General features: G+C 46.3%; 1 protein-coding gene and 1 long non-coding RNA gene across 3 annotated transcripts; one reads left to right on the forward strand and one right to left on the reverse strand.

Annotated features, from left to right (window-relative positions):
* Nucleotides 1-783: 783 nt before the first annotated feature.
* Nucleotides 784-15687, reverse strand: MARVELD3 (MARVEL domain containing 3). 2 transcript variants are annotated; one of them, XM_012742619.2, is made up of 3 exons: nt 15205-15669; nt 13196-13326; nt 784-2907 (listed from the first exon to the last, which is right to left on the reverse strand). In XM_012742619.2, the coding sequence occupies exons 1-3, from the start codon at nt 15600-15602 to the stop codon at nt 2279-2281; spliced, it is 1158 nt and encodes a 385-aa protein (XP_012598073.2). In that variant the 5' UTR covers nt 15603-15669; the 3' UTR covers nt 784-2278. The 2 variants fall into 2 exon arrangements, with proteins under 2 accessions (XP_012598073.2, XP_012598074.2); XM_012742620.2 differs by lacking the exon at nt 784-2907 and adding an exon at nt 7072-8954 and having other exon boundaries at nt 15205-15687.
* On the forward strand, nt 13007-24649 carry LOC142862617 (uncharacterized). The gene is made up of 3 exons (XR_012913696.1): nt 13007-13085; nt 22310-22422; nt 24263-24649. It is a non-coding gene; the product is annotated as an uncharacterized LOC142862617 (long non-coding RNA).
* Nucleotides 24650-26201: the final 1552 nt, after the last annotated feature.

Here is a 26201-nt window from a genome sequence, read left to right on the forward strand (position 1 = left end):
TGTGACCAGTCACTGATGGCTCCAGTCACCTGGGAGGGGCTGCCTCTCCCGAGCAGTATGGTAGCTGGGCTTGGGCACAAAGTTGGGGGCGGGTGGGCCAAAGTCCCCACTTTATCAACAACAAGACCCAGACATGTGCAAAGATCCAACAGACACGTTCCGGGGGAAAAATGCCAGGTGAGAATAGTGTGTACGGGGGAAGTATTTTCTCGGGGAAGTGGGTGGCGAGTGGGTTGTTTGGTTTTCACTGCTGTTAAACTTAACTATGGCTCAGCGAAAACTGGGGGCTTCTAGCCACTGCCCCAGGCTGAGGGAGATGGGGTGGCAGCACCTTTCAGTGGCACCACAAACTTTTTATTTTAACAGCAATGTAGATTTCTGGTTAATTATTTTCCTCCAAGCTTTATTTATTTATTTTTAATAAAAATGTAATCTAGATATTGTCCCATCTCTATATGAGGTTTAGTTTTGGTCCTTCATTTTGGATAGGTTCCATAAGAATTCCCTATTAAAAACCAAGAGGACAATTAGACTATATAATGAGACTTTATATTTCTAGTTGCAGCTGACATGAACTGATATATTTGAGACTTTATAAAACACTTCACCAGCCTGGGCAATGTAGCAAGACCCCATCTCTATAAAAAAATTTTTTTTTAATTAGCTGGACGTGGTGGCACATACCTGTGGTAGTTCCAGCTCCTTGGGAGGCTGACATGGGTGGACCACGTGAGCCCTGGAATTCCAGGTTACAGTGAGCTATGACTGTGCCACTATACTGCAGCCTGCGTGACAAAATGAGAACCTGACTCTTAAAAAAAAAAAACAAACCCACACCAGATTGAAATTAACAAAAAACTTTTATTTTTAAGATTCAGTGGTAGTGATCTGTTAACATTATGGAGACAGTTCAGGGTAATGAGAGAGTACTATGTATTTGAAGGCCCCTTCTGTGTAGCACTGTCAGGGAACTCAGAAGTGAAAAAGCCTCCAATAAGCCTTCGTAGTTTAGTAAAATTAACTGCTTTATCTTTGAAATCAGTTGAATAACGTGTGTAAGTTTAGGGGCTGGGCGCCGTGGCTGATGCCTGTAATCCTAGCACTCTGGGAGGCTGAGGCGGGAGGATTGCTCGAGGTCAGGAGTTCGAAACCAGCCTGAGCAAAAGCAAGACCCTGTCTCTACTATAAATAGAAATTAATTGGCCAACTAATATATATAGAAAAAATTAGCCGGGCATGGTGGCGCATGCCTGTAGTCCCAGCTACTCGGGAGGCTGAGACAGGATCGCTTGAGCCCAGGAGTTTGAGGTTGCTGTGAGCTAGGCTGACACCATGGCACTCACTCTATCCTGGGCAACAAAGCGAGACTCTGTCTCAATAAAAAAAAAAAAAAAAAAAAGTTTAGGGATTTTCTCACTATTTGAAATCTTCATGTTTAGAAAAACGATAAAACATTTCAGGAAAGTGAATTCCAATTGACCAATTTGCCACAAAAAAAACCCAAAAAACTAATTTGGAATAGCTGGTAGGAAACATTTCCTCAGGAACCTAAGGCAGGAGCCTTGGGGGAAAACATGTTCACCAAAAACATTTCTTCTCTCATATCTGGAATCCAACCTCCCATCTGCAGTGGGAGAAAGCTGCATGGCCTCCTCTCTCTTAGCAGAATACCTTGCCGCTAGGAGAGCGCATCTGAACGTAATTACAACTATTTAGACAATTCTAAATACAATTATTTAGAATTCAATCACACAATTGCTTTAAAATCATTCCCCTGGGACAAAATGCAGGGGGATCGCGTGGGGTGGGAATGGCATGTTTCTTTTGATGACATTACATAGTTCTGACAGGTAAGATAGTTCTACTGTACCACATGACCAGCAAAGCCTCTGACCTGTGGTTCTCATCTCTCAGAATTTCTCTGGCTAGTTAGCCGTTGCCACTGTGACCTCGGTTGCCACTGTGACCTCGCCATACGCTGAAAGCCTCACCGTAAGGGGGTTCCCAGATGCCTGATGCTGCACTTTGTAGCAAAGGTGATGTTTTTTTTCAAACTCTCTATCGAATCAGCCAAAAGAGACTTATTTGATCTCCTTTTACAATAGAAAAAAATGAGTCAATTATTTAATGTTGCATTGATCCAAAGGGAGTATTTCTAAAATCAAGTATGTGAAGACCCCAGTCAAGGTCTCCTGTGTGGTTTTAAAGGCCCTGTCTTTTTGGGAGAAACAACGGGGGTGGGTTGGCATTGAGGTTCCAGAAGACCATCTCAGCCCGTTCAAGACCACAGGTATTCTGGTGCATCACCGTCACTTCTGGGCTGTCCCCGGCTGTCTCTGTAGTGCTTCTGTTCTCGGTAGCTGCGCAGGGCCAGCACCACGCTGACACAGTACATAATCACCAGCAGACAAGCGAAGGTGGCTGCCGCGCCGTCGGTGCCCGCCAGCTGGCAGTTCATCCAGGTGAGACCCCTGCGGGCGTAGAGCCGCTCTCTGGTTTTGCAGGTGTCGGTGGAATTGATCTGCAAGGCCGCGTGCAGGTAAACGCCAATGCCCACGCAGTAGCCCACGGCCGCCAGGAGGCTGAAGGCGGCCTCTGTGAGGAGCCACTTCCCCGACAGTTTTGCTAGTCTTTTGGCTCCTTGGAGCAGGACGCCCATGGTGAGGACACCCAGCCCCAGAGCGACGGCCACGCCGCCGTATATCAGGGGCGACCGCAGGACCGTGTACTGCTGGTCCAGCTGCCGCACCTGCTCCAGCTCCGTGCCCTCAAACGGTGAGTAATAGTTGTTCCCAAAGCCGCCGCCGCTGGTGAGGCTGGCGCTGAATCCGGCAAGGACAAAGTAGGAGGCCACGATGCACATGAGAACCATCGCGTTCAGTATCACCTCCACTATCTGCACCACACCTAGGAGAGAGAGTCGGCATTTAACGTCACTTGCCCAGGTCAGACTAGAGAGCTGCCACTAGTGACCTGATTTTAAAGACACTGTCAGGCCAGCGAAGTGGCTCACGCCTGTAATCCTAGCACTCTGGGAGGCCGAGGCAGGAGGATCGCTTGAGCCCAGGAGATTGAGGTTGCTGTGAGCTAGGCTGACGCCATGGCACTCACTCTAGCCTGGGCAACAAAGTGAAACTCTGTCTCAAAAAAATAAAGTAAATAAAATAAATAAATAACTAAATAAAATAAAAACATTGTCAGATTGAACAGGAACATTCTTGATTTCTTTTTTGTTGTTTTGTTTTTTATATATTTTTGAAAACTCAAAATGCCACTTTGGAAAAACTTTTGGCAGATTCTTAAAAACTAAGCAGACACTTACCATATGACCCTGCAATTGTATTCCTGGGTATTAGTCTCAAAGAAATTAAAATTTACATCCACACCAAAAATATGTACATGAATATTCACTGTAACTTTATTTATGAAAGCCAAATGTTGGGAAAAACCCAGATATCCTCCAGCAGGTGAATGGTTAAACTGGTACACCGGCACCATGGAATATTCGATTAGTAATGAAAGGAATGAACCATTGATTGGTACATGCAACAACTTGGATGGATCTTGAGGGAGCTATGATGAGTGAAAAAGAACCAATCTCAAAAAGTTACATAATGTAGGAGTCTGTTTCTGTAACAGTCTCAGAGGGACAGAGTTATAGAGATGGAGCACAGATGGGGGACACTGGGGGCAAGAGATGAGGTGGGGGAGGGGAACAGGGATGGGTGCTACCGTAAAGGGTTAGCACAGGGATATCCAGGATGATGGGACAGTTGTAGATTTGATTGTGGTGCTGCTCACACAAATCTACACACGAGATAAAACTGCATAGAACCACACACACACACACACACACACACACACACACAAATGAGTACATGTAACTGGCAAAATCTAAGCTCTATACATTGTCACTTTGCCGGTTTTGCTACTGTGCTATAGTAACGCAGGATGTTATCACTGGAGAAAACTGGGGTAAGGGTACACGGGATTTCTCTGTACTATTTTTGGGACTTCTTGGGAATCTAGATTTCAAAATGAAAAGTTTTTTAAAAATTGCAATGACATAAGGTCTAATCTGAGAATTTTCACTCATGTCCCCTCTGTTCTCCTTCCCCAGCTACTTTCACTGGTTTCTTTTTTTTTTTTTTTGAGACAGAGTCTTGCTTGGTTGCCCAGGCTAGAGTGAGTGCTGTGGCGTCAGCCTAGCTCACAGCAACCTCAAACTCCTGGGCTCAAGCGATCCTGTCTCAGCCTCCCGAGTAGCTGGGACTACAGGCATGCACCACCATGCCCAGCTAATTTTTTCTATATATATGAGTTGGTCAATTAATTTCTTTTTATTTATAGTAGAGACGGGGTCTCGCTCTTGCTCAGGCTGGTTTCGAACTCCTGACCTGGAGCAATCTGACCACCTGGGCCTCCCAGAGTGCTAGGATTACAGGCGTGAGCCACCGCGCCTGGCCTTGACTGGTTTCTAATATCACTTTCCAGTGTTCCTTTATGCACATTCAATTCTGCATTTCATCCCCCTTCCGTGTCTTTGTCGCAAAAGTAAGTGTACCACGTACAATGTTCTACATCTCGATTTTGTCATTTACTATGTCCTAGAGATGTTTTCAGATCAGTTCCTACAGCTCCATCGTACGGATGGACCAGTCTATTCACCCAGGATCTGCCGACGGATGCTTGGGCTGTTCACTTGGGAGTTTCTTACAAGTTCAAGGACCCCAAAAATGCCACAAGGCAGTGGGAGCCAACCGGTTAACAGAGAGTGAATATCTTCTTGAATATCTGACCTTGGGGCCAGCTTTTATTTATTACAGACAGAGGTCCCAGACTCTTTTCAGATGTACTTGGGGGAGAGAGGCTCCTGCCATCCCCTCAGGGCTCAGAGATGACAAGGAAGAGAAAAGCAAACAAACCTGCTCTCTACTGCGTGTGACCCTGCCCAGGTCATCCAGTTTAACTCTCGGACACTTATCGACGGATGAAGATAACACCAGCCCGTCTTAGCCCACACGCTGTGCTGAGGCTCAGATGAAAGCAAGTATATGAAAATACTTTGAAAAATCATAAAATGTTATACAACAAATGGATGGTGACGCTACTCAGGAACGTTATTAACAAATGGAGGGGGATTAGTGAGAAGCTGAAGAAAGGGGATGAATTTAGGAAAGGAGTGAGTTCCCAGGAATCGAGACAGTTCCTCTAATATACTAGGACACAGTTCAAGACCAGTGTCCCTAAAGTGCGTAGGCAACAGCTACTGTGTTCCCTGATCCTATCTCCTGCCCGGCCCACACAAATTCCGTGCAGTCATCGGGGACGCAGCGGGCAAGGGCTCTGCTAGTTGAGAAGCTACATTCCTCTAATCTAAAACTGAAAATAGGCCTGGCGCGGTGGCTCACTCCTGTAATCCTAGCCCTCTGGGAGGCCGAGGCGGGCGGATTACTCGAGGTCAGGAGTTCGAAACCAGCCTGAGCAAGAGCGAGACCCTGTCTCTACTATAAATAGAAAGAAATTCATTGGCCAACTAATATATATAGAAAAAATGAGCCGGGCATGGTGGCGCATGCCTGTAGTCCCAGCTACTTGGGAGGCTGAGGCAGAAGGATTGCTTGAGCCCAGGAGTTTGAGGTTGCTGTGAGCTAGGCTAATGCCACGGCACTCACTCTAGCCTAGGCAACAAAGCGAGACTCTGTCTCAAAAAAAAAAATAAAAATAAAAATAAAACTGAAAATAACATCAGACCCAAACTGCCCACTCTTCACCCAGGCAACTGGTTTACACTCTCTCCCTACAGCAGAGCGAGTGAATTGACTGACCCAGACATTGTTCTAATTCGTGGGGGGTGGCTAGCCTCCCTCCCCCAGCACCTTCTCTGCCTTGTTTTCCTTGTGCACGCATGTGCGTATCCCGGCCTCTGCAGGGAATACTGCACTAAAGACACAGAAAGCAGAACGTTTTCCCTGGGATGGGTGTGCCACGCATAGAGCACATAGGCTGCAATGGGACACATCTAGACCCTGTCAACCACCCACTGACTGCGACAACTGAGAGAAGTAATGGTCGTCTGCTGCGTCCAGTGGTGTTGGTTCTGTTGACGGAGTGTTATTTCAGGAACCAGCCAGGCCTGACCTGGCTTAGCTGTCTATATCAAACAAGCTCACGTATTTCCAAGCGTGTTGTCAGAGAAGAAAGACACGCACATGCATCAGGGCAAGAGAAAAAGGGTGACAACTAGAGCTAGCAGTGCTTTGTCTCTGGGTGGGGTAGAGCAAGTCTCCAGAAAGAGAGCAGATGGCTTGAGAGAGGGAAATGAAGCCCCCCAAACAGACAGGAGATCTTTGTTGCCAATAGCATCGATCTGGGTGAAGCTGTTTGGGGGGCTGATTATTTAATACTCTGCTTAATTATACATCTACTTCTGCCTTTGAACTGTAAATGTGGTCCAGAAAAAAAGTCAATTTTATTTTTATTTTTCTAAAATGAAATGAACACATGTGCAGTCAAGCCACGCATAAAGGGAAAATTAGGCCAGGCTGGGTGGCTCTCGCCTGTAATCCTAGCACTCTGGGAGGCAGAGGTGGGAGGATCACTTGTGCTCAGGAGTTCGAAACCAGCCTCAGCAAGAGCGAGATCCTGTCTCTACTAAAAATAGAAAAAATTAGCTGAGTGTGGCACACGTCTGTAGTCTCAGCTGCTCAGGAGGCTGAGGCAGGAGGATCACTTGAGCCCAGGAGTTTGAGGTTGCAGTGAACTATGATGATGCCACTGCATTCTACCCAGGGTGACAGAGCAAGACTCTGTCTCAAAAACAAACAACAACCAAAACCAAAAACCAAAACAACAAAAAAAGCGAAAAATTAAAATCCTTTTCTCTCTAGAAGCAAAACTGTTAAACCTTTATGTATCCATCAAGAAATTTTCTGATTATATACAAGCATATATATGTAATTCCTTTTCTAAACCCAAATGGAACTCACCTTTTAAGTGCAACAAATTGTCTGTATTTAAGGGAACAATATAAATGTATTGTAAAGGGAACCATCATCTCTCATCTCCAAATTAAAATTGTTCTTTCCATGTTTTATTGGATTCACATAAAACAAACAACATTCACTTATATGCGAAATATACTGTAACTTTCCATTAAGTCATAATTTAATATGCAGTGGGAACCCATAAAGTTGTCTGGCCAAAACTGCCATCCCCAGCAGAAGCTGGGAGAGATTTTACATTGTTTTATTCTGGATGGATCCTGAATTCCAGATGTTGGGGTTAATTCTTTATACAATGGTACATTTACAAGAGGTACAAAACACTTATTGAGCTTTCCGGGCCACACTGTCAGGGGCTTGCAGAATAGCTTCTTTGCAACCCAGAGAATTAATCTGATTCCTCTTTCCTCTGCCCACGCCTACCTTCTATTTAAATTTTACAGGAGTAGTCCCCCGCCCCCAGAATCCCCATGCCCTCCGTCCCAGAATTAATGAGGTAGAAGGAATGGAGAGTTCAGTGTGGAAAAACTTGTGGGCTAATCTGCTTAAGGCAGCCGTGCTTAGAAAAGTTCAGGCTGGGCCAGGCGAGGTGGCTCATGCCTATAATCCTAGCACTCTGGGAGGCCGAGGTGGGTGGGTTGCTCGAAGTCAGGAGTTCGAAACCAGCCTGAGCAAGAACAAGACCCCGTCTCTACTATAAATAGAAAGAAATTAATTGGCCAACTAATATATATATAGAAAAAATTAGCCGAGCATGGTGGCGCATGCCTGTAGTCCCAGCTACTCGGGAGGAGGCTGAGGCAGGAGGATTGCTTGAGCCCAGGAGTCTGAGGTTGCTGTGTGCTAGACTGATGCCACGGCACTCACTCTACAACAAAGCAAGACTCTGTCTCAAAAAAAAGAAAAGTTCAGGCTGAAATGTCGTCTCATGTCTGTGTGACTTTTCATGAACTTTGAAGATAAGATTCTTCCAATTCACTTGGTTATCTCCTTTTATTTAATCAAGAAGTGCACTTTGCTGCAGCTTGTGCCTTTTCCCTGTGGGTCTCGGGCTCCACATTTTTGTTGTTGTTGTTGTTGTTGTTTTTTTTTTTTTTTGTTTCAAGATAATAGGCTCCACATGTAATGTTGTTGTTGTTTTTAAATAACTTCGGCTAGTCCCCCACTAACAGAGGATTCTAACGGAGAAGGCAACTCCACGCAGCTGGGAGCCGCCCCGCCCCGCCAGCATTGGCTTGTGACTTCTCCAGGGTTGGCAAGTTCCCCCCAAAAGCATTCTTGGGAAAGACAGCGGTTCCGGAGTAACTTCCATCCCATTTGGCAGAACGTTTGAAAAAGCCTAAAACTCAAACATTTCTGCTGGCTTCTCCTTTAGCTTCCTGATTTTTCGGTAACCCCTGATGGCCAGGACGGCCCCCAGGGCGAAGACCCCAATGCCCAGGGCAGCAAAGATGCCAGCTCCTATGTCTCCCCCGTGGAAGCTGCAGCTGAAGCCACTGTAGCCTTTGCTCTGGTACAGCGCCTCCCTCTCCTTGCACACAGGGGAGCTGTAGGCCTCGGACAGGTAGTGGAAGTAGAAGTACAAGGCGGGGATGTACCCCCCAGCGATGAGCACGTCCAACAAGCCTTCAATCACCAGCCATGGCGGACAATGCCACGGGACGCGCAGGACACCTGTGACGACGAGGAGGCAGGAAAAGGCCATGAGGGCTCCGCTGTAGGCCATGGCCGCGGTGACCGTGGGCAGCTTTAGCTGGTAGAACTGGACATCCAGCCGCTGGGCTTTCTCCCCGTCCGGACCATCGAAACCACTGTACGCCCCTCCGAACTGGTAGTAGTAAATGCCCCCCAGGCTGGTGATGCCCGTGTAGCCCCCCGTGGAATTGTAAGACACAGCGCTGCAGCCCAGGATCAGCAAGTTCAGGAGAACCTCCAGCATTTGGCAGCAGGCTGCAAAAAAAGGGCGTGTTACCGTGTTGAGAGGTGCTCTTTTGTACTCGGAGACTCTTCCACCTCGAGGGCCACCTTCCCCGAAGTGGCTCATCCTGCCGGCTCTGCCCCCCCATGCACGGCCTGAACAGCCACTGCAGCGTGGTAGCATTAGACGGTAGCAGGGGACTGTGGGCTCCAGAAATGGTGCTAGAAATACCACGGGCTGAGAGGAGTCACTATTGAAAAAGCAAAGCAGCCTGCAGGCAAAGGAGACCTGCAGGCAGAGGGTAGGAGAAACCAAGCCAGTGAGCAGAAAGAAAGGCATCCTATACGGAAGGGCAAGAACATCCCACCCCCTGCCTCTCACCACCAAAAAGACTAAAAAAAGTCACCACCTCTTTATATATGTTTTGTGGCTATTCCAATTTGTAAGAGGAGGGTTCTCCAAGTTTGAAGAAAATCATAGAGCTTAAAAAATATGTTAGAAAAAAGTGTGGAAGTTTACACATCAAAAGGTTAATGGTGGTTTGCATATTTTAGAAAGAGGAAAAATTAAGTAAAGCCATAACGCTTACCAAGTTTAAAAAAAAAACGTATTTGTCTTACCGTTCTTGGACTTTAACTCCATAAATATGTCATAAAGTTTAATGTCGTTTTCTTTGGTTTCCCTAAAGAGTATATCTGGGCTGTGATATTTTGCCAGAGCTGGGTTCTTTTGGGACCTTTTGCTTCTTTATCATGGACGGGAAAACTAGCTGCTTTCAATTTATGTTTATTTAAATATAACTTAGACACAACAAAATGACCCACGTTAAGCATACAGCCTGATGAGCTTCGACAAATGTATACACCATGCAACCGTCATCTAGACATAGAACATGCGTCGTTAGCCCAGAAACTTCCCTGGTAATGCTTTGTAGTCAGTTCCTCACCTTCCTTCTCAGCCTACCCCTGGTCTGCTTCCTCTCATTAGAAATTAGTCTTGGGTTTTCTAGGATGTCATGCAAATGGAATCCCACAGTTATGTGTAGGTACCTTTTGTGTCTGACTCCTTTTGCTCAGCAAGATATACAACTGGGTGTTTCTGAGCCTCGAACTGTACGTGCTGGGACAGTGCTGGCTTCGCTGACGCTATGGGATGGATCTGTCAACATCTCCCTGGTTTTAGATAACCAGGTTTTACGCCTGCTTCCACTTGGGCTATTTACGAAGCTGTGCTACATCTACACAGTCTCTAATTGAAAGGATGCTCTCTCAAGCATTATTTTTACACTCTGTAATTTTCTTCCCAAATGCAAACAGTGTTATTGTTTTCTTTACTTACAAAAGTTACACTCACTTATTGTTTAAAAAGAAAATGTAGACAAAAAAATATAATGTAAAAATGGTCTATAATCCAACCAGTTAAAAAAACCACTGTGAACATTATATATTTTTTTCTGAACTTTTCTACCATATATTTGTAATTTTTGTTGTTTGTTTGCTTTTAGGTAAGAACAGGGTCCTCCTACTCCATCTACTATTGTGTAACTTATTCTTTCACTATGAATATAGTGTAAATATTTTTCTAACTCAGTAAATATAAATACTTTTCTATCTCAGTAAATAGATGTCTACTTCACAAGTTTAAAGGATTTATAGATTACCACAATTAATTTAAGTCATTCCACTATGAAGGACATTTAGGCTTTTCCAATGTTTTGCTATGTGGGAGAATTTTTCTTTCTTTCTTTTTATTTTATTTTATTTTGTTTATTTATTTTTTTGAGACAGAGTCTCGCTTTGTTGCACAGGCTGGAGTGAGTCCCCTGGCGTCAGCCTAGCTCACAGCAACTTCACACTCCTGAGCTTAAGTGATCCATCTGCCTCAGCCTCCCGAGTAGCTGGGACTACAGGCATGTGCCACCATGCCCAGCTAATTTTTTGTATATATTTTTTAGTTGGCCAATTGATTTCTTTCTATTTACAGTAGAGATGGGGTCTCGCGCTCTTGCTCAGGCTGGTTTTGAACTCCTGACTTAGAGCAATCCTCCTGCCTTGGCCTCCCAGAGTGCTAGGATTACAGGCGGAGCCACCATGCCCAGCCCTTTTTTTTCTTTTATAAGAGATAGTCTCACTGTCTGGAGGGCACTTACACGATCATAGCTCATTGCAACCCCAAACTCCTGGGCTCAAGTGATCTTCCTGCCTCGGCCTCCTGAGTAGCTGGGACTATAGATGTGCACCACCATACCCTCCTAATTGTTTTACTTTTTATAGAGTGAGTGTCTCACTATGTTACCCAGGTTGTGATCCTCCCATTTCAGCCTCCCAAAGTGCTGGGATTACAGGTGTGAGCCACTGCAAGACCCCATCTCTACTAAAAATAGAAAAAATAGCTGGGCACGGTGGTGCATGCCTGTAGTCCCAGCTACTTGGGAGGCTGAGGCAGGAGGATTGCTTGGGCCCAGGAGTTTGAGGTTGCTGTGAGCTGGGCTGATGCCACCGCACTGTAGCCAGAGCGACACAGCAAGACTCTGTCTCCAAAAAAAAAAAAAAAAAAAATCTTCGGGTGACCTTTATCTGGGCATGTATTTCCTGCTTGAGACAAGTTCCTGGTGTTAATGCCTGTTTCTCTCAACACAATACTGCACTGTGTATTTATACGGGTCCCTGCACATCCAGGGTTCTTTATAAACCCTAGTTTGTGAGCTTCCCACTGCTGAACCAGCCTTTCACTACCGTAGCTTTGAAACCCAACCTCCAGGCTCAAAGCCAAAGAGGCTAAATCAAGGTGTGTTTTGGACAGAAGCCTCAAGCCCTGCCCTCTCCTCAAGGTAAACCAGCCACAGAAGAAAAAAAAAATATCTCTCTGGAGAAATGTGTCAAGTAGCCTCTGGCTTATTCTTATTATTTATATCATCAAGAAAGGAAGGACAGTCTCGAGTAAACCATTTGAGGCTTCAATCCTGCTCTTTCACTTAGCAGCTGTGTGACTTTGAGTAACTTACTGCACTTCTCTGAGCCTCAGGAGTTGTCGAGAGTATTAAAGGCAATGAGGTTGTGCCAACGTATGTAATCTAGAGTGATGATCCTTGTTCCTAGATTGCCTAGAGCCCTTCCATCAAGTTTCCTATAATCCCATAATCATGTACATCTTTGTAATCATCCTAAGAGACATCCGCAGTTATGAACGCTGCGATTTCTCTCCCTGAGGCTGGGATGTTTTCTACCTTAGTCACACGGAGCTGAAGAAAATTTCTCACTAAATCATGTGAGCTGTAAAGGCTCACCCTGACAAACCAGACTTTCTTCATTGCTGCACAGAAAAGAGCCTGGAAAGCCACATTTGAAGTGCACACATGATGATATCTAAGTATTTTTCAGACTGCAGGTCCTGAATGAGTATTTTTTTTTTAATGAAACAGAATAGAAAATAACAGAGCATTTGGTATGTCATAGGCTAAGTATAGTTTCTTCTTCTTTTTTTTTTTTTTTTTTTTTTGAGACAGAGTCTCACTCTGTTGCCTGGGCTAGAGTACTGTGGCGTCAGTTTACCTCACAGCAACCTCAAAGTCCTGGGCTCAAGCGATCCTGCTGCCTCAGCCTCCCAAGCAGCTGGGACTACAGGCATGTGCCACCATGCCCGGCTCATTTTTTCTATATATATTTTTAGTTGGCCAATAAATTTCTTTCTGTTTTTAGTAGAGACAGGGGTCTCGCTCTTGCTCAGGCTGGTTTCGAACTCCTGACCTTGAGCGATCCTCCTGCCTCGGCCTCTCAGAGTGCTAGGATTACTAGTTTCATTTTTGGTTTTCTGTGTGTGTGTATCAAGTTGGTCTTAATGCAAAACATATTTCTTACTATGAATCTCAGTCAATAAAGTTTAAAAGCCATTGACTGAGTGGGCAGCAGGTTTGCTCCTGTCCAGAGCTGCAACCTGCCTGCTGCTCCAGGCGATCTTGCCTTTCTGCAGACTCAGGCCACCTTGCCAGAGGAGCGCCCTCGGATAGCTCCCGGCCACACACACCTGCAGGCTCCGTGGTTCCACCCGGAACCTGAAATGTGAGCACGAGGTTGCGTGCCTCTCCGGGTCCCGGGGCCATGTTTGAGGAGAAGCACAAGACGTTCCTGCCTTTCTTGATTTTAGGAAACAAGAGCATCATGCAGGTAAGAAACCCAAAATGCTAGGAACCCAAAAGGGGTTCCAGCTCAGACCACCCATCCTAGAACCACCAGCAACAGCAAATGTCAGTCAAACTGCCTCTAAAATGGCTCACCTCTCCCCGTGCACAAGTATTTGCATTTATGGCATTCCAGGAGTCCTTCCGCCTCTGACTGGTAATATTCCACTTCTTCTTCTCGTCCAGGCCTGGGGTTCGAGGACAGATACCTCCCTGAAGTGGGTTCACTATAACCAGAAAGCATATATGGCCATTAGGGGGCCTCCAACCCAATAGCTTGTTCAGTATCAGAACTCCCTACTCCTCATGCTGCGCCTAAACATTAGGGAACACTCAGAACAGAAACAAAATTCGCCACAGTACTGCATACTCCAGAGAATTCTCTGGTTTTAGTGACTCCACAGGACATGCTAACACTCGGCCTAACTCCGCTAACTAACCACGTGACGGATCCTGTAATCCCGTCCACAGGGGCGCCGCCTTTGACCGTTGGTCTGTCCTAGCCAGGCAGCTGTGGGCTGCCTTCCTTGTGAGCCTAAGTTGCCAGTTCAGCATGGACCAGGCTCTTCCAAAACACTTGGCATGCACACGACTCGGATGCCCAGGCTGGCATTCTCTTCCTGCCCTTCCTTTGGCAAGTGCTCAGTCAGCAATAATTCTCCAGGCGTGAGGGTGCTACAGGCAGCTTCTGGCATTTTCCTATCATTTCTTCCTCTGACAACCCTGGCATTTTCTGTTTCTTCTTTCTCACCTTTATGCAGCACATCCTGGGCTTTGTCCAAGATTCAGCAGGGAGCTGCATTCTACTGGCTGGGCTTCCAGAGAGCTTTCAAGAACTTCATGTCTCTTAGGATTGACATTCTTAAAATTTTTAGCACGCACTGGAAGCCCTTTCTCATCTCTCTGCACTCACCACCTCACAGACCCAGCCATAGTGAACTGTCCCTTTTCCCCTAAAAGATGACCTGCTCATGCCTCAGAGTCACTGCGGAAGTTAGTCCTCTGCTTGGAACACCAGAGTTAGTCCTCTGCTTGGAACACCCTTGCACACCCTTTGTCCTGCTAGTTGGTTTTAGATAATGTAACGTAAACTCAGGATAGTAGCTTTCCCGCTGTGTGGACTCAACAGGGAGAGAGACTGGGCTCAGCCACCAGGTCCCATAGCAGAGGGGAGCCTGACTCCTCCTCAGAAAAGAGCCAGGTTTCAAAACCCAGAAGCAGTCATCACCCCAGGGCCTGTGTGTCTCCTTGTTGGAGCCAGAAGGGGCAATATCCCACCTAGTCGCAGTGCTCTGCATGTCATTTGTGCATTCAGCAGAGGGAAAAAAGACCAGCTCCCCAGGGTGTGTGAGTCAGGCCCCCTCCTATCTCCCCTTCCACCCCCAGCTCACAAAGTCTTCCGGATTATTTGATGCTTTCTCCTCCCAAGGGCTTATGGGAATTCTTTGTGCTCTACAGGGCAGGGGTGGCAAAGTTTGTTCATTCAGGACGGTGGGGTCTCAAACGATCACGGGATTTGAGTGAGGCTAGAAAGACCTCACTGGCAAAGGGGAAACCAGTCCGCGCCCTTCCGTGGGGCATCTTAGGTGGACTTAGTTCCGTGGCTGAAAGTGTCATTTCCGCCACCTGTCTGCGTGGGAAATGCATGCACCCCCGGGGAGGGCGACTCGTCCAACTATTAACTCTTTATTGGGCTGACTTTATAGGCCCTGGCTACCAGGGAAGAGGACTCTGAAGTGGCGGAGGGCTGATTTTGGAACACAGGGCAAGGTCTAAGGCCCCAAGGGGCAGTCCTGTGACCAGGCGGGGAGCGTCAGGGAGGAGCCTGGGGTTACCCCCACCTACCTAGCCTCCTGCCCCCGCCCTCTCTTTCCCGACCGAGACCAGTCTTCCTCTTCACTGCCCCCGCCCTGCCACTGCTAAGAGGGCTGGGTCCTGCTTTGTTGATCGGGTGGTTGGGGTCACCGCTAAGTTTTCCCTCCCGGCCAGGTCACCTCTGAGAGCGCGCAGGGGGAAATGGCATCTCTTTCTTTACACCGGCGTCCTAGGACAAGCAGCGCAGGCTGGCCGTCCGCCCAGGCCCCCGCGCCCCCAGCCCGCCTCACCTTTCCGGTCCGCGGCGCCCGAGGCCCTCCTTCCACAGGGGCGGCGGCTCCGGAGTTGCCCCCGGCGCGGGCCAGGGGTGCGGGGCTGCGTCCCAGGTCCGGCCCCGGGGTGCGTCCCGCGTCCGGCTTTGGCGGGACTCGTCCCAAACTCTTTGTTCACCTGCGCGGTGGCCCCCGTCCCTGCGTCTGTCCTGGCGGGGTTCCCGGTCCCTCTCTCTGTCCCGGTCCTCTCGCCGGTTGCCGTCCCTCCGCCCGTCCCTGGTTCTCTCCCTGTGCGCGTCCCGGGGTCTGTCCCGCGGTCGCTCGGGGTGGCGGTCCCGGTCTGCGTGGCTGCGCCGGTCGGGGTCCCGCTCCCTCGGCCGGGCCCGGGGCTCGCGAGTCCCCGACATGCCTTCCATGGCCCGGTTCCGTGTCCGGCCCGGTTCCGTGTCCGGCCCGGAGGACCGGAGGGCAGCAACCAACCACAAGTTTCCCAGGCAGGTGGCCGAGCCCGGGGGCGGGGCGGGGCGGGGCGGGGCGGGGCGGGGCAGGGCAGGACGGGCAGCTCACCTGTGCGCACGCGCACTGGCACCGCGGCCAACCCGGGGAGCGCGCACCTGAGCCCGCCGGCAGGGGGCGGCTCTGTGCGCTGCTCGGGGTCTGGCGAGAGTTGGCTGGGGGGGGGGTGTTGGAGCGGGGACTGGGGTATCGCTGCTCTAAGCCAGGACCACCGACAACCGACCGTCGTGGCCCATCCGCCTCAAGTATCCCCTTGGTGACCCAGGGAAGCCAACTCTGGTCACCTGCTGTGGCTCAGCTTACATAGCACTCTGGGTTTGCTTTCCCAAAGCATGTCCCATCCACTCCGTCATCCATCCATCCACACATCCAGGCACCCCTCCACCCACTTACACATCCACCCACCCATCCTTCATCCACCCACACATCTACCCATTCATCCACTCATCCGTCCACCCATCCACTGCCCCTCTCTCCCTCCCTCTCCTGCCATCCTTACCCACCTATGTAGGGAGCTTGAGGCAGTTCATCTATTGCAACAGCCCAGGACTTACAAAATGTTTTTTAAAAAGGGGGCCACACAGAATTGGCAGCTTTTTATTTTGCCAAGGAAGGATATTTAAAAACTTATAAAATTGCCATCTGTTGTTTAATTCTTTCAACAAATATGTATGAGCATATTTTAGCAGGCGCTGGAGATCCAGTGGGAACTCTTCTCACGTGGTGCTTCTGTTCTAGTGGGTGGGGAAAAGGGAAAACAAGGAATGACCAAGAAAAGAGGACAATGTCTAAAATGTAATGGGAAGGGCAGGTTTCTTTAGAGCGATTTGAGAAGATGACATTAGAACTGAGTCCCAGATGATAAAGAGATAGACCTGGGAATGTCTGAGAAGACATTTCAGAAAGAGAGAGGCCTGAGTCATGCAGGAGCCACTCCTATCTGGACAGGAGATGAGGCTGAGTGAGTGGAACAGGCAGACGGAGTAGGGTCTCCACGGTGGTGGGCTGCGTTTTTATTCTAAGACCAATGGAGAACATTGAAGGGGTTCGAGCAGGAGGGTGACTTGCTCTGGTTTACATTTTAAAAAGATCACTCTGGTGTCTTTGAGGAGGATGGATCAGAGGGGCCAGGAGTGGAGGCAAGAGATGGGTTAGGAAGCTACTGAAGGAACCCAGCTAGGCGGTGGTGGTGGCAGCCATGGGGTTGGTGACAAGTGGACAGATCCAGGTTGTTGTTTTGCAGAGGAAATGGGGAATGAGCGGATATGGGGAATGCGGGGAAGGGAGAAGCAGCTGGGTGGGTGGTGGGATTGTTACTGAGATGGGGGAGACTGGAGACAACTGGGTTTGGGGGTAAACCAGAGAGTTGTCTTGTGATGTGTTAAATTTGAGATGGCTACCATTCATCCAGGTGTGGGTGTCTAGTTGCAGGTGGACCTGTGAATCTGGGGTGCGGGGAGAGGACATTCCGTGGGAGAAAAGGAGCTCACCAGAGGCAGGAAGGCTGTAGGATGGAGAAGGCCCTGGGCAGAATCCCTGGGAGATTCTACCATTTAGACAAAAGAGGACTAAGGAGAAATGATGAGTCAGGTGGAGGGAAACCAGCAGAATGGGGGTGACCTGGCACCAATCTGCATCCCACGGAAGTGCTGCTATGGGCTCCACAGACTGTTTTCCCAGGGTGCAGAGGATGCAAATTCTAGAACCTTCCACAAGTACTTATTGAGCAAAGCCATGTTCTGATCCCTGACAATGCTGGCTGTCGAGGAAGCCTGGTGAACAAGCAGGATGGTTTGGGAGGTGACACGGTCCTTCTCCCAGACCTTCCCTCTGGGCCTCTGGGACCCTTTTTCTGAATAAACAAACCTTCCTATCAGTTCACCTTTCTGTTTCGTTTCTCTTTGTTTTGTATCTTTATCTTGACACATAAATTATCATTTTGCCACATTTATTCCTTGACTCTCTCTATAAACTTTTTTATAAATGAAACATTTAAGTGCAAGTTCCAGACACATGACTCTTCCCCTAAATAATACTTCCACATGTATCTCCAAAGAACAGTCACATACATAGTCACATGGCAATGATCACAGTCCTGAAATTTAGCATTTACACAATATTATCAAATATACACTGTACATCTAAATTCCCCCATTGTCTCAATAATGTCCTATACGTTTACTCCCCCCCGCCTTAAATCCAAGGATTCAATCAAGGATTAGTCATGGCATATGAATAATGTCATTGTCATGTGTCTGCAGTCTCTTTCAACCTATAACATTTTCTCAACTCTTTTTTCTTCTTTCACAGTGTTGGCACTTTGGAGAGTCCAGTCCAACTATTTTTTCAGATTGACTCTCAACTTGAGCTTGTCTGATTATTTTTTTATGATTAAATTGAGGTCCAACATTTTTCTCAGGCAAACTATAATAAGTGATGTTGTATCCTGCTTGGTACCTCCTATCACGAGACACAAGCTGTATTTGTCTCATTATGTGATGTGATGTTAAATTTAATCACTTGGGAAGGGTAGTGTCTGCCATATGCTCCATTTTAAAAGTCCATTTCCCATTTTTGTATTTAAGAACTTCCCGACTCTATGTTTCCCCACAACCTTTCTTGCCTAAATCAATTATTATGATGTTGGTTTCAAAATTGAGGTTTCTAATTCTAACAATCCTTCTGTTTTTATATATGTATTGACATTTTTCTATAAAGAATAGTTTTCCCTTCTGTTTATTGTGATCACTCCATAGAAATAGTTTGGACACCTCCACCCAAAATTTGGTTCTGTTACTGAGACTGATGCCAAAAACATACCAATAGGGTATAAAAATGTTTATTACTGACATAATGAGGCTTTCTGGGGATAGCAAGGCAGGCTCCCCAGTAGGTGTGAAAATGGCCTGAGAAAGCAGGAGGGGTGACTGGCTTTGGGGTTTTACTGCGGTTAGGATAGCACTGGAGTTCCCATATGTGGTCTGGGACCTGCATGGTGTGAACTTCCTGTCAGTGCCAAGGGCATGCCTGGCACACCTGGGCTCTCTTAGTAGCTCATGCACACATAGGATAAAAAGGGAAGGGAAGTGTGGGGTTTCAGGGCTGTCAGCAGTTAGGCATCAAAAAACAAAGGCAAACTATTGTATTATCTCTGTAGACTCATCATTTTTTTCTAATAATGTATTATAATCCATTACTGTTTTTGTTTGTTTTTATTTTTTTTTTTTTTATTATTATTTTTTTTTGAGACAGAGTCTCACTTTGTTGTCCAGGCTAGAGTGAGTGCCGTGGCGTCAGCCTAGCTCACAGCAACCTCAAACTCCTGGGCTCGAGTGATCCTTCTGCCTCAGCCTCCCGAGTAGCTGGGACTACAGGCATGCGCCACCATGCCCGGCTAATTTTTTAATATATATATCAGTTGGCCAATTAATTTCTTTCTATTTATAGTAGAGACGGGGTCTCGCTCTTGCTCAGGCTGGTTTTGAACTCCTGACCTTGAGCAATCCGCCCGCCTCGGCCTCCCAAGAGCTAGGATTACAGGCGTGAGCCACAGCGCCCGGCCTTTGTTTGTTTTTATGATACTTAAAATTGCCCAAACTTGGAGAGTGGGAATCCCTTTGAGCTACCTGTGTTCTTTTGACATCAGAGTTGTCCTGATATGCCTATCAGTTTTTGTGACTTCATCTTGTAAGTCCCAGACTGTAGCAATAGATGAACTGGCATCAAGCTCCCTACAGTATAGCTGTGTAAGGATAGCAGGTAGCAGGAGAGAGAGGGAGAGAGGGATAGTGGATGGAAGGATAGATGAGTAGATGAATGGGTAGATGTGTGGGTGGATGAGTGGGTGGATGTGTGGGTGGGTGGGTGGATGAGTAGGTGGATGGGTGGGTGGATAAGTGGATGGATGGTAGATGGATGGGTGGATGTGTGGGCAAGTGGGTGGCAGGATGAATGAATGGGTAGATACGTGGGTGGATGGATGGATGGCTATGTGAGTGGATGGATGAGTGAGTAGAAGGATGGATGGTGGCTAGCTGGATGGATGAATGGGTGGATACATGGTGGATGGGTGGGTAGATGGGTGAGTGGGTGGATGGATGGGTGGATGTGTGGGTGGATGGTCTAGGGTATACACAATGGCATTTGTGGGAAGAAAGTTTACTTTCCCCATCTGGTTCTTCCAGTGGTTTCACTCAGCCAGCCCCTGTGAAGGAGACAGGCTTTCGGGTATGTGGATCAAGGGGAAATCCTCACATATTACCTGTGTGATCTCCTGACTCTCCTCCCCCTCTGGAACATCCTTTGCTTGTTGTCAGTCCCCAGACTCCAGCTCTGGTGGCAGAGGGGACTTCTGGCTGGGTGGGATTAGTTCCCCTGAGGGGCTCTGGACTGGAGGGGAAGTCTGCAGGGAGGGCAGCGCTGGCCAGCAGGGGGCAGCACAGGCTCAGGCTGGGACCACGCAGCTACTCTGGCAGGAGGCGCCAGAGCCCACAGGCTGCCCCTCTTCCTCAGTCTGAGTATTTCCCCACCCATCTCTGCCTGGGTGATTAGAGTTCTCATCATAGATGTGATAGAATGCCTGGAGTTCAAGTTCAATATTTCCTGAACTTTGAATGCAGTATATAGGTGAGCCTGGGAAGTTTCTCAACCTCTCTGTGCCGGAGTGTTTTTGCTTGTAAACCAGGATTAATTGTACCTACCTCTCAGAAAGGGAGAGCTTCCTGAGGCTTCACTGAAGGTTCACCCTTCCTTCCACCCTCGGGGGGGGGGCACTGAAAATTAACTGACAAAAGGCAGATTAATGGAAGAAAAGCCATACAAATTTATTAACACATATGAGAATCTTACAAAATATGAGATCTCAAAGGGAAGATGGTTGACACTATACCATCTTGAGATTACAGAGAGAAGAGGGGTCGTGGCAAGACAGGTTATGGGAGAGGGAGAAGAGGAGGTCTGGCTAGCAAAGGTGGTCTTGTTACGTAGATGAAACCTCACAGGTGAAACCACCCTTTATAAAATTAACAAAGGGCCACAGAGTTGTAGCTGATGGTCATAAAGATTCTTAGCTTTCTTCACTGCTCCCATAGATAGCATCACCCTTGTGAAACCTCAGGCTAGTTTTTGAATAGAACCTGAGGTGTTCCAGTGGAACAGCTGACTCACCCAGACCAGTGGCTCATACCAAGGAACTGATTCAACTGGTATTGTGACCCATACCCAAGAACTGACTCAGCAAAGGAGACAATTTCTACACCCCTATGGTTCCACGCAGAACCCAGCCCGTTAGCAGCCCCATTTGCCTATCCGTTTGCCTGTCAAACTATTTTTAAAAACCCTCTCTCCCCAGTTTGTGGGCACATATATTTGAGAACTTCCTCCCAGCTCCTCACATGGTGCCTGCAATATTAAACTCTTTCTCTGCTATAACACCTGCTGTCTCTTGAACAGCAGGCAATGAACCTGTAAGGTTGTAATACAGGTAGCAGCCCTCAGAGAGAACTTAATAGAGGTAAAGTTCTGAAAAAGGGCGACGAAATGTTTTCTGAGTTGTTTCTTTACCCCCCCCCCTTTTTTTGGAAATTAACACCTGCATTTTTTCCTGAGGCCAGTTATCAAAGGGGCAGAAAAATGTTCTTTGCTGTTTGTTTTCTATTTTATTAAACCACAGGAGATGACTCAATAGAATTGTCATAAGATCGTAGTCAGTGGAGATAAGGTCAACCAAAATACCAATTATAGTTAAACAACAATAGCCCAAAACTATGACATGTGACACCAATTGTGTAGACCCAGCCCAACTACTGAAAAGTCCTCTTTAAAAAGCAGTGTTTTTCTGCTTAAAGGTAGGATGGTGGTCTTTTGAGATGCTAGTCTATCACCCTCCTCATTTGCTGGCAAATTAATATAAACTTCTCTTTCCTTTTCCTCAAATCGCTTGTCCTTATTCTTCATTTTCACTGATTTGGCCTTGGGGACAAGTACCAAACTTTTGGTAACAGGAATAGATGGCAAATGTTTTTTCCTTGTTTCTTTTTTTAGAAACGGTCTCACTCCGTCACCCAGGCTGGAGTGTAGTGTCATAATCATAGCTCACTGCAACCTCGAACTCCTGGGCTCAAGGGATCCTCCTGCCTCGGTCTACCAATAGCTGGAACTATGGGCACATGCCACCATGCCTGGGTAATTTTTAAAAATTTCTTGTGGAGATGGCATATTGTAATGTTGCCCAAGCTGGTCTCCAACTCCCAGCCTCAAGGGATCCTCCTGCCTCAGCCTCCCAAAGCTTGGGGATTACAAGTGTGAGTCATCCTACCCAGCTTGTTTCTTTTAAAGGTGTCAGACTCTCAGTTAATCTTTCTTAGATTCAGACAAGGGATTGTCTCTGGGAAAGCCTGGCTGCTTCGATGCAGATTTCTCTACAGATGCAAATTTTCCCCACACAAAAAAACAGCTTTTCAGCTATTCTTGTATTTCTAGCCTTTTCCTTCAGAAGCTTCCACAAGAGGGAGTGCTTAAGGAGTGATTTTTGTTTTTATTTTAAAATAATTTATTTTAAGTTTTTTTCTTAATTAATAATTTTTTTCTTATTCTTTTTTCTTTCTAGCCATTGTATCTACAGATTTGATGGGAGTGATTTTTGAAATGAGTGAGACAGAAAGGCTTGGGGAGCCAAGATTGAGAACATTCCGAACAAAGAGAGCAGCAAAGAGAAAGCAGGTAGGGTGTGAGGAACTTCAAATTCAAATCCTGCCATTTGAACCACAGCACTGGGAGCCAGGGACCAAATGAAGGAAGAAAAGATAGAAGGGGTAGGCAGGAGCCAGATCCTAAGAAGCCTGACCTTACCACTGTGGGTCTGTGGTCTCCAAACGCGTGCACATAACCTCCGCTGTGGAATAAGGAAAAAATATTAGAAACTTCTATTTAATCTGTAAATGATGTCCTTTGGGGGAATTTCTCTCTCTGTATCTGATTTATAATGTAAATACAATGTTAGTAGAGTAGCACATGGATATAATTTAAATGTTTGCATTGTTCGCCAACACAAGACTGAGGCAAGACTCTCAATCAATCAAGGTTTATTGAGCCAGAGCTTGAGGGTAGGCCCAGGAAAAACACGAGTCCCAGAAATGTCTGTCCTCTGTCCTCTGAAGAGGTTTTTAGGAGGCTTAGTATTTACATATTTCCTTAAAAGGGAGGAGGCACGTAGGAAAGGGGGGGAGGTTGGTGATAAGGCAAATGGTTACATTTTTGTAAGACTTTAGTTAGTGCCCTTTAGTTAGTTAGTTAGGGACTTTAGTTAGTTAGGGACTTTAGTTAGTTAGGGATTTTACACAAGATAAGGTGAATCTTTGAAGAAAAAAGGAGTAAAGGAAGAACCAATTTTGTAGTCATCTCAGGACAGGTGGAGGAATGGTTGATCTCATCTGTCTTTGTTCTGCGCCTGGGAAGGCAAGGATCACTGGGACCATCTTGAGGACTGGCCATCCTAAATGATAATTATCACTCTTCTTTTGATATATGGTATTTTTAAGAATTTTCCCAGAGTTGAAGACTTTTTCAAAGCATCCTCTGTTTTCAAAAAAGGTCTATAAAAGCATGTATGTAGGCCGGGCGCGGTGGCTCACGCCTGTAATCCTAGCTCTCTGGGAGGCCGAGACGGCCGGATTGCTCAAGGTCAGGAGTTCGAAACCAGCCTGAGCAAGAGCAAGACCCTGTCTCTACTATAAATAGAAAGAAATTAATTGGCCAACTAATATATATAGAAAAAATTAGCCGGGCATGGTGGCGCATGCCTGTAGTCCCAGCTTCTCGGGAGGCTGAGGCAGGAGGATCGCTTGAGCCCAGGAGTTTGAGGTTGCTGTGAGCTAGGCTGACGCCACGGCACTCACTCTAGCCTGGGCAACAAGTGAGACTCTGTCTCAAAAAAAAAAAAAAAAAAAAAAAACATGTATGTATATCCTAATTGTAAAAGTAATGTAACAATTATAAAAAATAACCTCTCCCCTAACTATAAACCATTTTCATTTTTGCATATTCTATGAAGTTTTGTCAGCAAAAGTTTTTTGTGCATGTTCTAATATTATTGTCATCATTATGCACATAAAATTTTGCAATATTATGACTAGGTTGAGTCCACGGTCTTTGGAGCCAGAGTGCCTGGGTTCAAAGCCTGATTCCACCACTAATTATCTATGTGATCACAAGAAAGGAACTCAACTTTCTTTTGCTGCAATTTTCTTTTCAGCAAAATGAGGATAATCATATCTCATAGGGGTGTTATGAAAATTAAAAGAGTTAACATATTTAAAGCACTAAATATGCCTGATACTTAGAAAGGGCTGAGTAAGAGTTTTCTGTTATTATTTCTCTTAGCATTATATCATAGAACAGTATTATGTGTTGAAGTGTGTCTTCCCTGCAAAAAGACATGTTGAGGTCCCCACCCACTGCCTCAGAATGTGACCTTGTTTGGAGATAGGGTCTTTTTTGAGGCAATCAAATTAAAATTAGGTCATAGGGTGGGCCATAATCCATATGCCTGGTGTCCTTCTAGAAGAAGAAATTTGGACAGAGAGAGATATACACACATGCATAGAGGAAGATGATGAGAAGAGATACAGGAAGAAGACACCTATTAAGAAGCCAAAGAGAGAGGACTGGACCAGATACAGCCCTGAGAAGGAACCAACCCTGCCAACACCTTGATTTCAGACTTCTAGCCTGCAGAACCGTGAGAAAATAAATTTCTGTTGTTCAGGCCACCAGATTCGTGGTACTTTGTTGCAACAGCACTAACAAACCCATATACTTTCTTACAATGGTATATATTAATAGGGTTGATCTGTGTAGCCCATAGAATACTGTGGAAATGACAGAATGTGGCTTCTGAGGATGGGTCAAAAAAGACATTGAGCTTCGGCCTTGGTCTTGGATCACTCACTGTTGGGGAATCTGGCCGCCATGTTGTGAGGATGCTCAAGCAGCCCTCTACAAAGGATGGAGAATGGCTTGGGTCTTCTGTCAGAAGCCAAGGAATTGAAGCTTCCTGCCAACAGCCATGCGAGTAAAACATCTTGGAAGTGTGTCCTCCAGCCCCAGCCAAGCCTCAAGTAACTGTATCCCAGATGACATCTTGACTGTAAACTTGTAAGAGACTCTGCCATGGCTGTCCAACTAAACTACACCTGAATTCCTGACCTACGGAAACTGTGAGAGGTGATGAATGTTCTTTGTTGTTGCAAGCCTTTAAGTGTTTTTTTTTTTTGTTTGTTTGTTTTTTCTTTTTGTTACTTTATTTTTCTTCTTATTTTTTTTATTTTTTTATTTTTTTTCTAGCCTTTAAGTTTTGAAGTAATTTGTTTTACAGCAATAGATAACTCACCCAAATGGAGATATTATTCACTAAGTAAGTAAATTCTGGGGGAGAACTAGGTTTCATGGAAGAATATAATGAATATGGTTTTGGACACCATGGCAGAGACAAGTGGGATGCTCCTCTTGAGCCTTTAGCAAACTGCTTTTCCAGCCCCTTTTTACTTAGGTAGGGCCAGATAACTAGTTTTTGCCAATAAAATGTAAGAGGAAGTAATATGTGTCACTTCCAGCTTGAGATCATTAAGAATGATTGTGGGCCGGGCCCGGTGGCTGACACCTGTAATCTTAGCAATCTGGGAGGCCAAGGTGGGAGGATCGTTTGAGCTCAGGAGTTTGAGACCAGCCTGAGCAAGAGTGAGACTCCATCTCTACTAAAAAAATAGAAAGAGGCTGGGTGAGGGTGGCTCACGCCTATAATCCTAGCACTCTTGGAGGCCTAGGCGGGCGGATTGCTTGAGGTCAGGAGTTCGAAACCAGCCTGAGCAAGAGCAAGACCCTGTCTCTACTATAAATAGAAAGAAATTAATTGGCCAACTAATATATATAGAAAAAAAAATTAGCTGGGCATGGTGGCACATGCCTGTAGTCCCAGCTACTCAGGAGGCTGAGGCAGCAGGATTGCTTGAGCCCAGGAGATTGAGGTTGCTGTGAGCGAGGCTGATGCCATGGCACTCACTCTAGCCTGGGCAACACAGTGAGACTCTGTCTCAAAAAAAGAAAGAAAGAAAGAAAGAAAGAAAGAAGAGAGAGAGAGAGAGAGAGAGAGAGAGAGAGAGAGAGAGAGAGAGAGAGAGAGAGAGAGAGAAAGAAAAAGAAAGAAAGAAAGAAAGAAAGAAAGAAAGAAAGAAAGAAAGAAAGAAAGAAAGAAAGAAAGAAATTAGCTGGACAACTAAAAAAATATATAAAATTATAAAAAAATATAAATATACATTATGTATAGAATATATAAATATATAAAATATTTTATAAAAATATAAAATTAGCCGGGTATGGTTGTGCATGCCTGTAGTCCCAGCTACTCGGGAGGCTGAGACAGGAGAATCACTTGAGCTCAGGAGTTTGAGGTTGCTGTGAGCTAGGCTGACACCCTGGCACTCTAGCCTGGGCAACAGAATAAG

This window comes from Microcebus murinus, chromosome 20 (assembly GCF_040939455.1).
Source record: "Microcebus murinus isolate Inina chromosome 20, M.murinus_Inina_mat1.0, whole genome shotgun sequence".
NCBI classification, from domain to species: Eukaryota; Metazoa; Chordata; class Mammalia; order Primates; family Cheirogaleidae; genus Microcebus; species Microcebus murinus.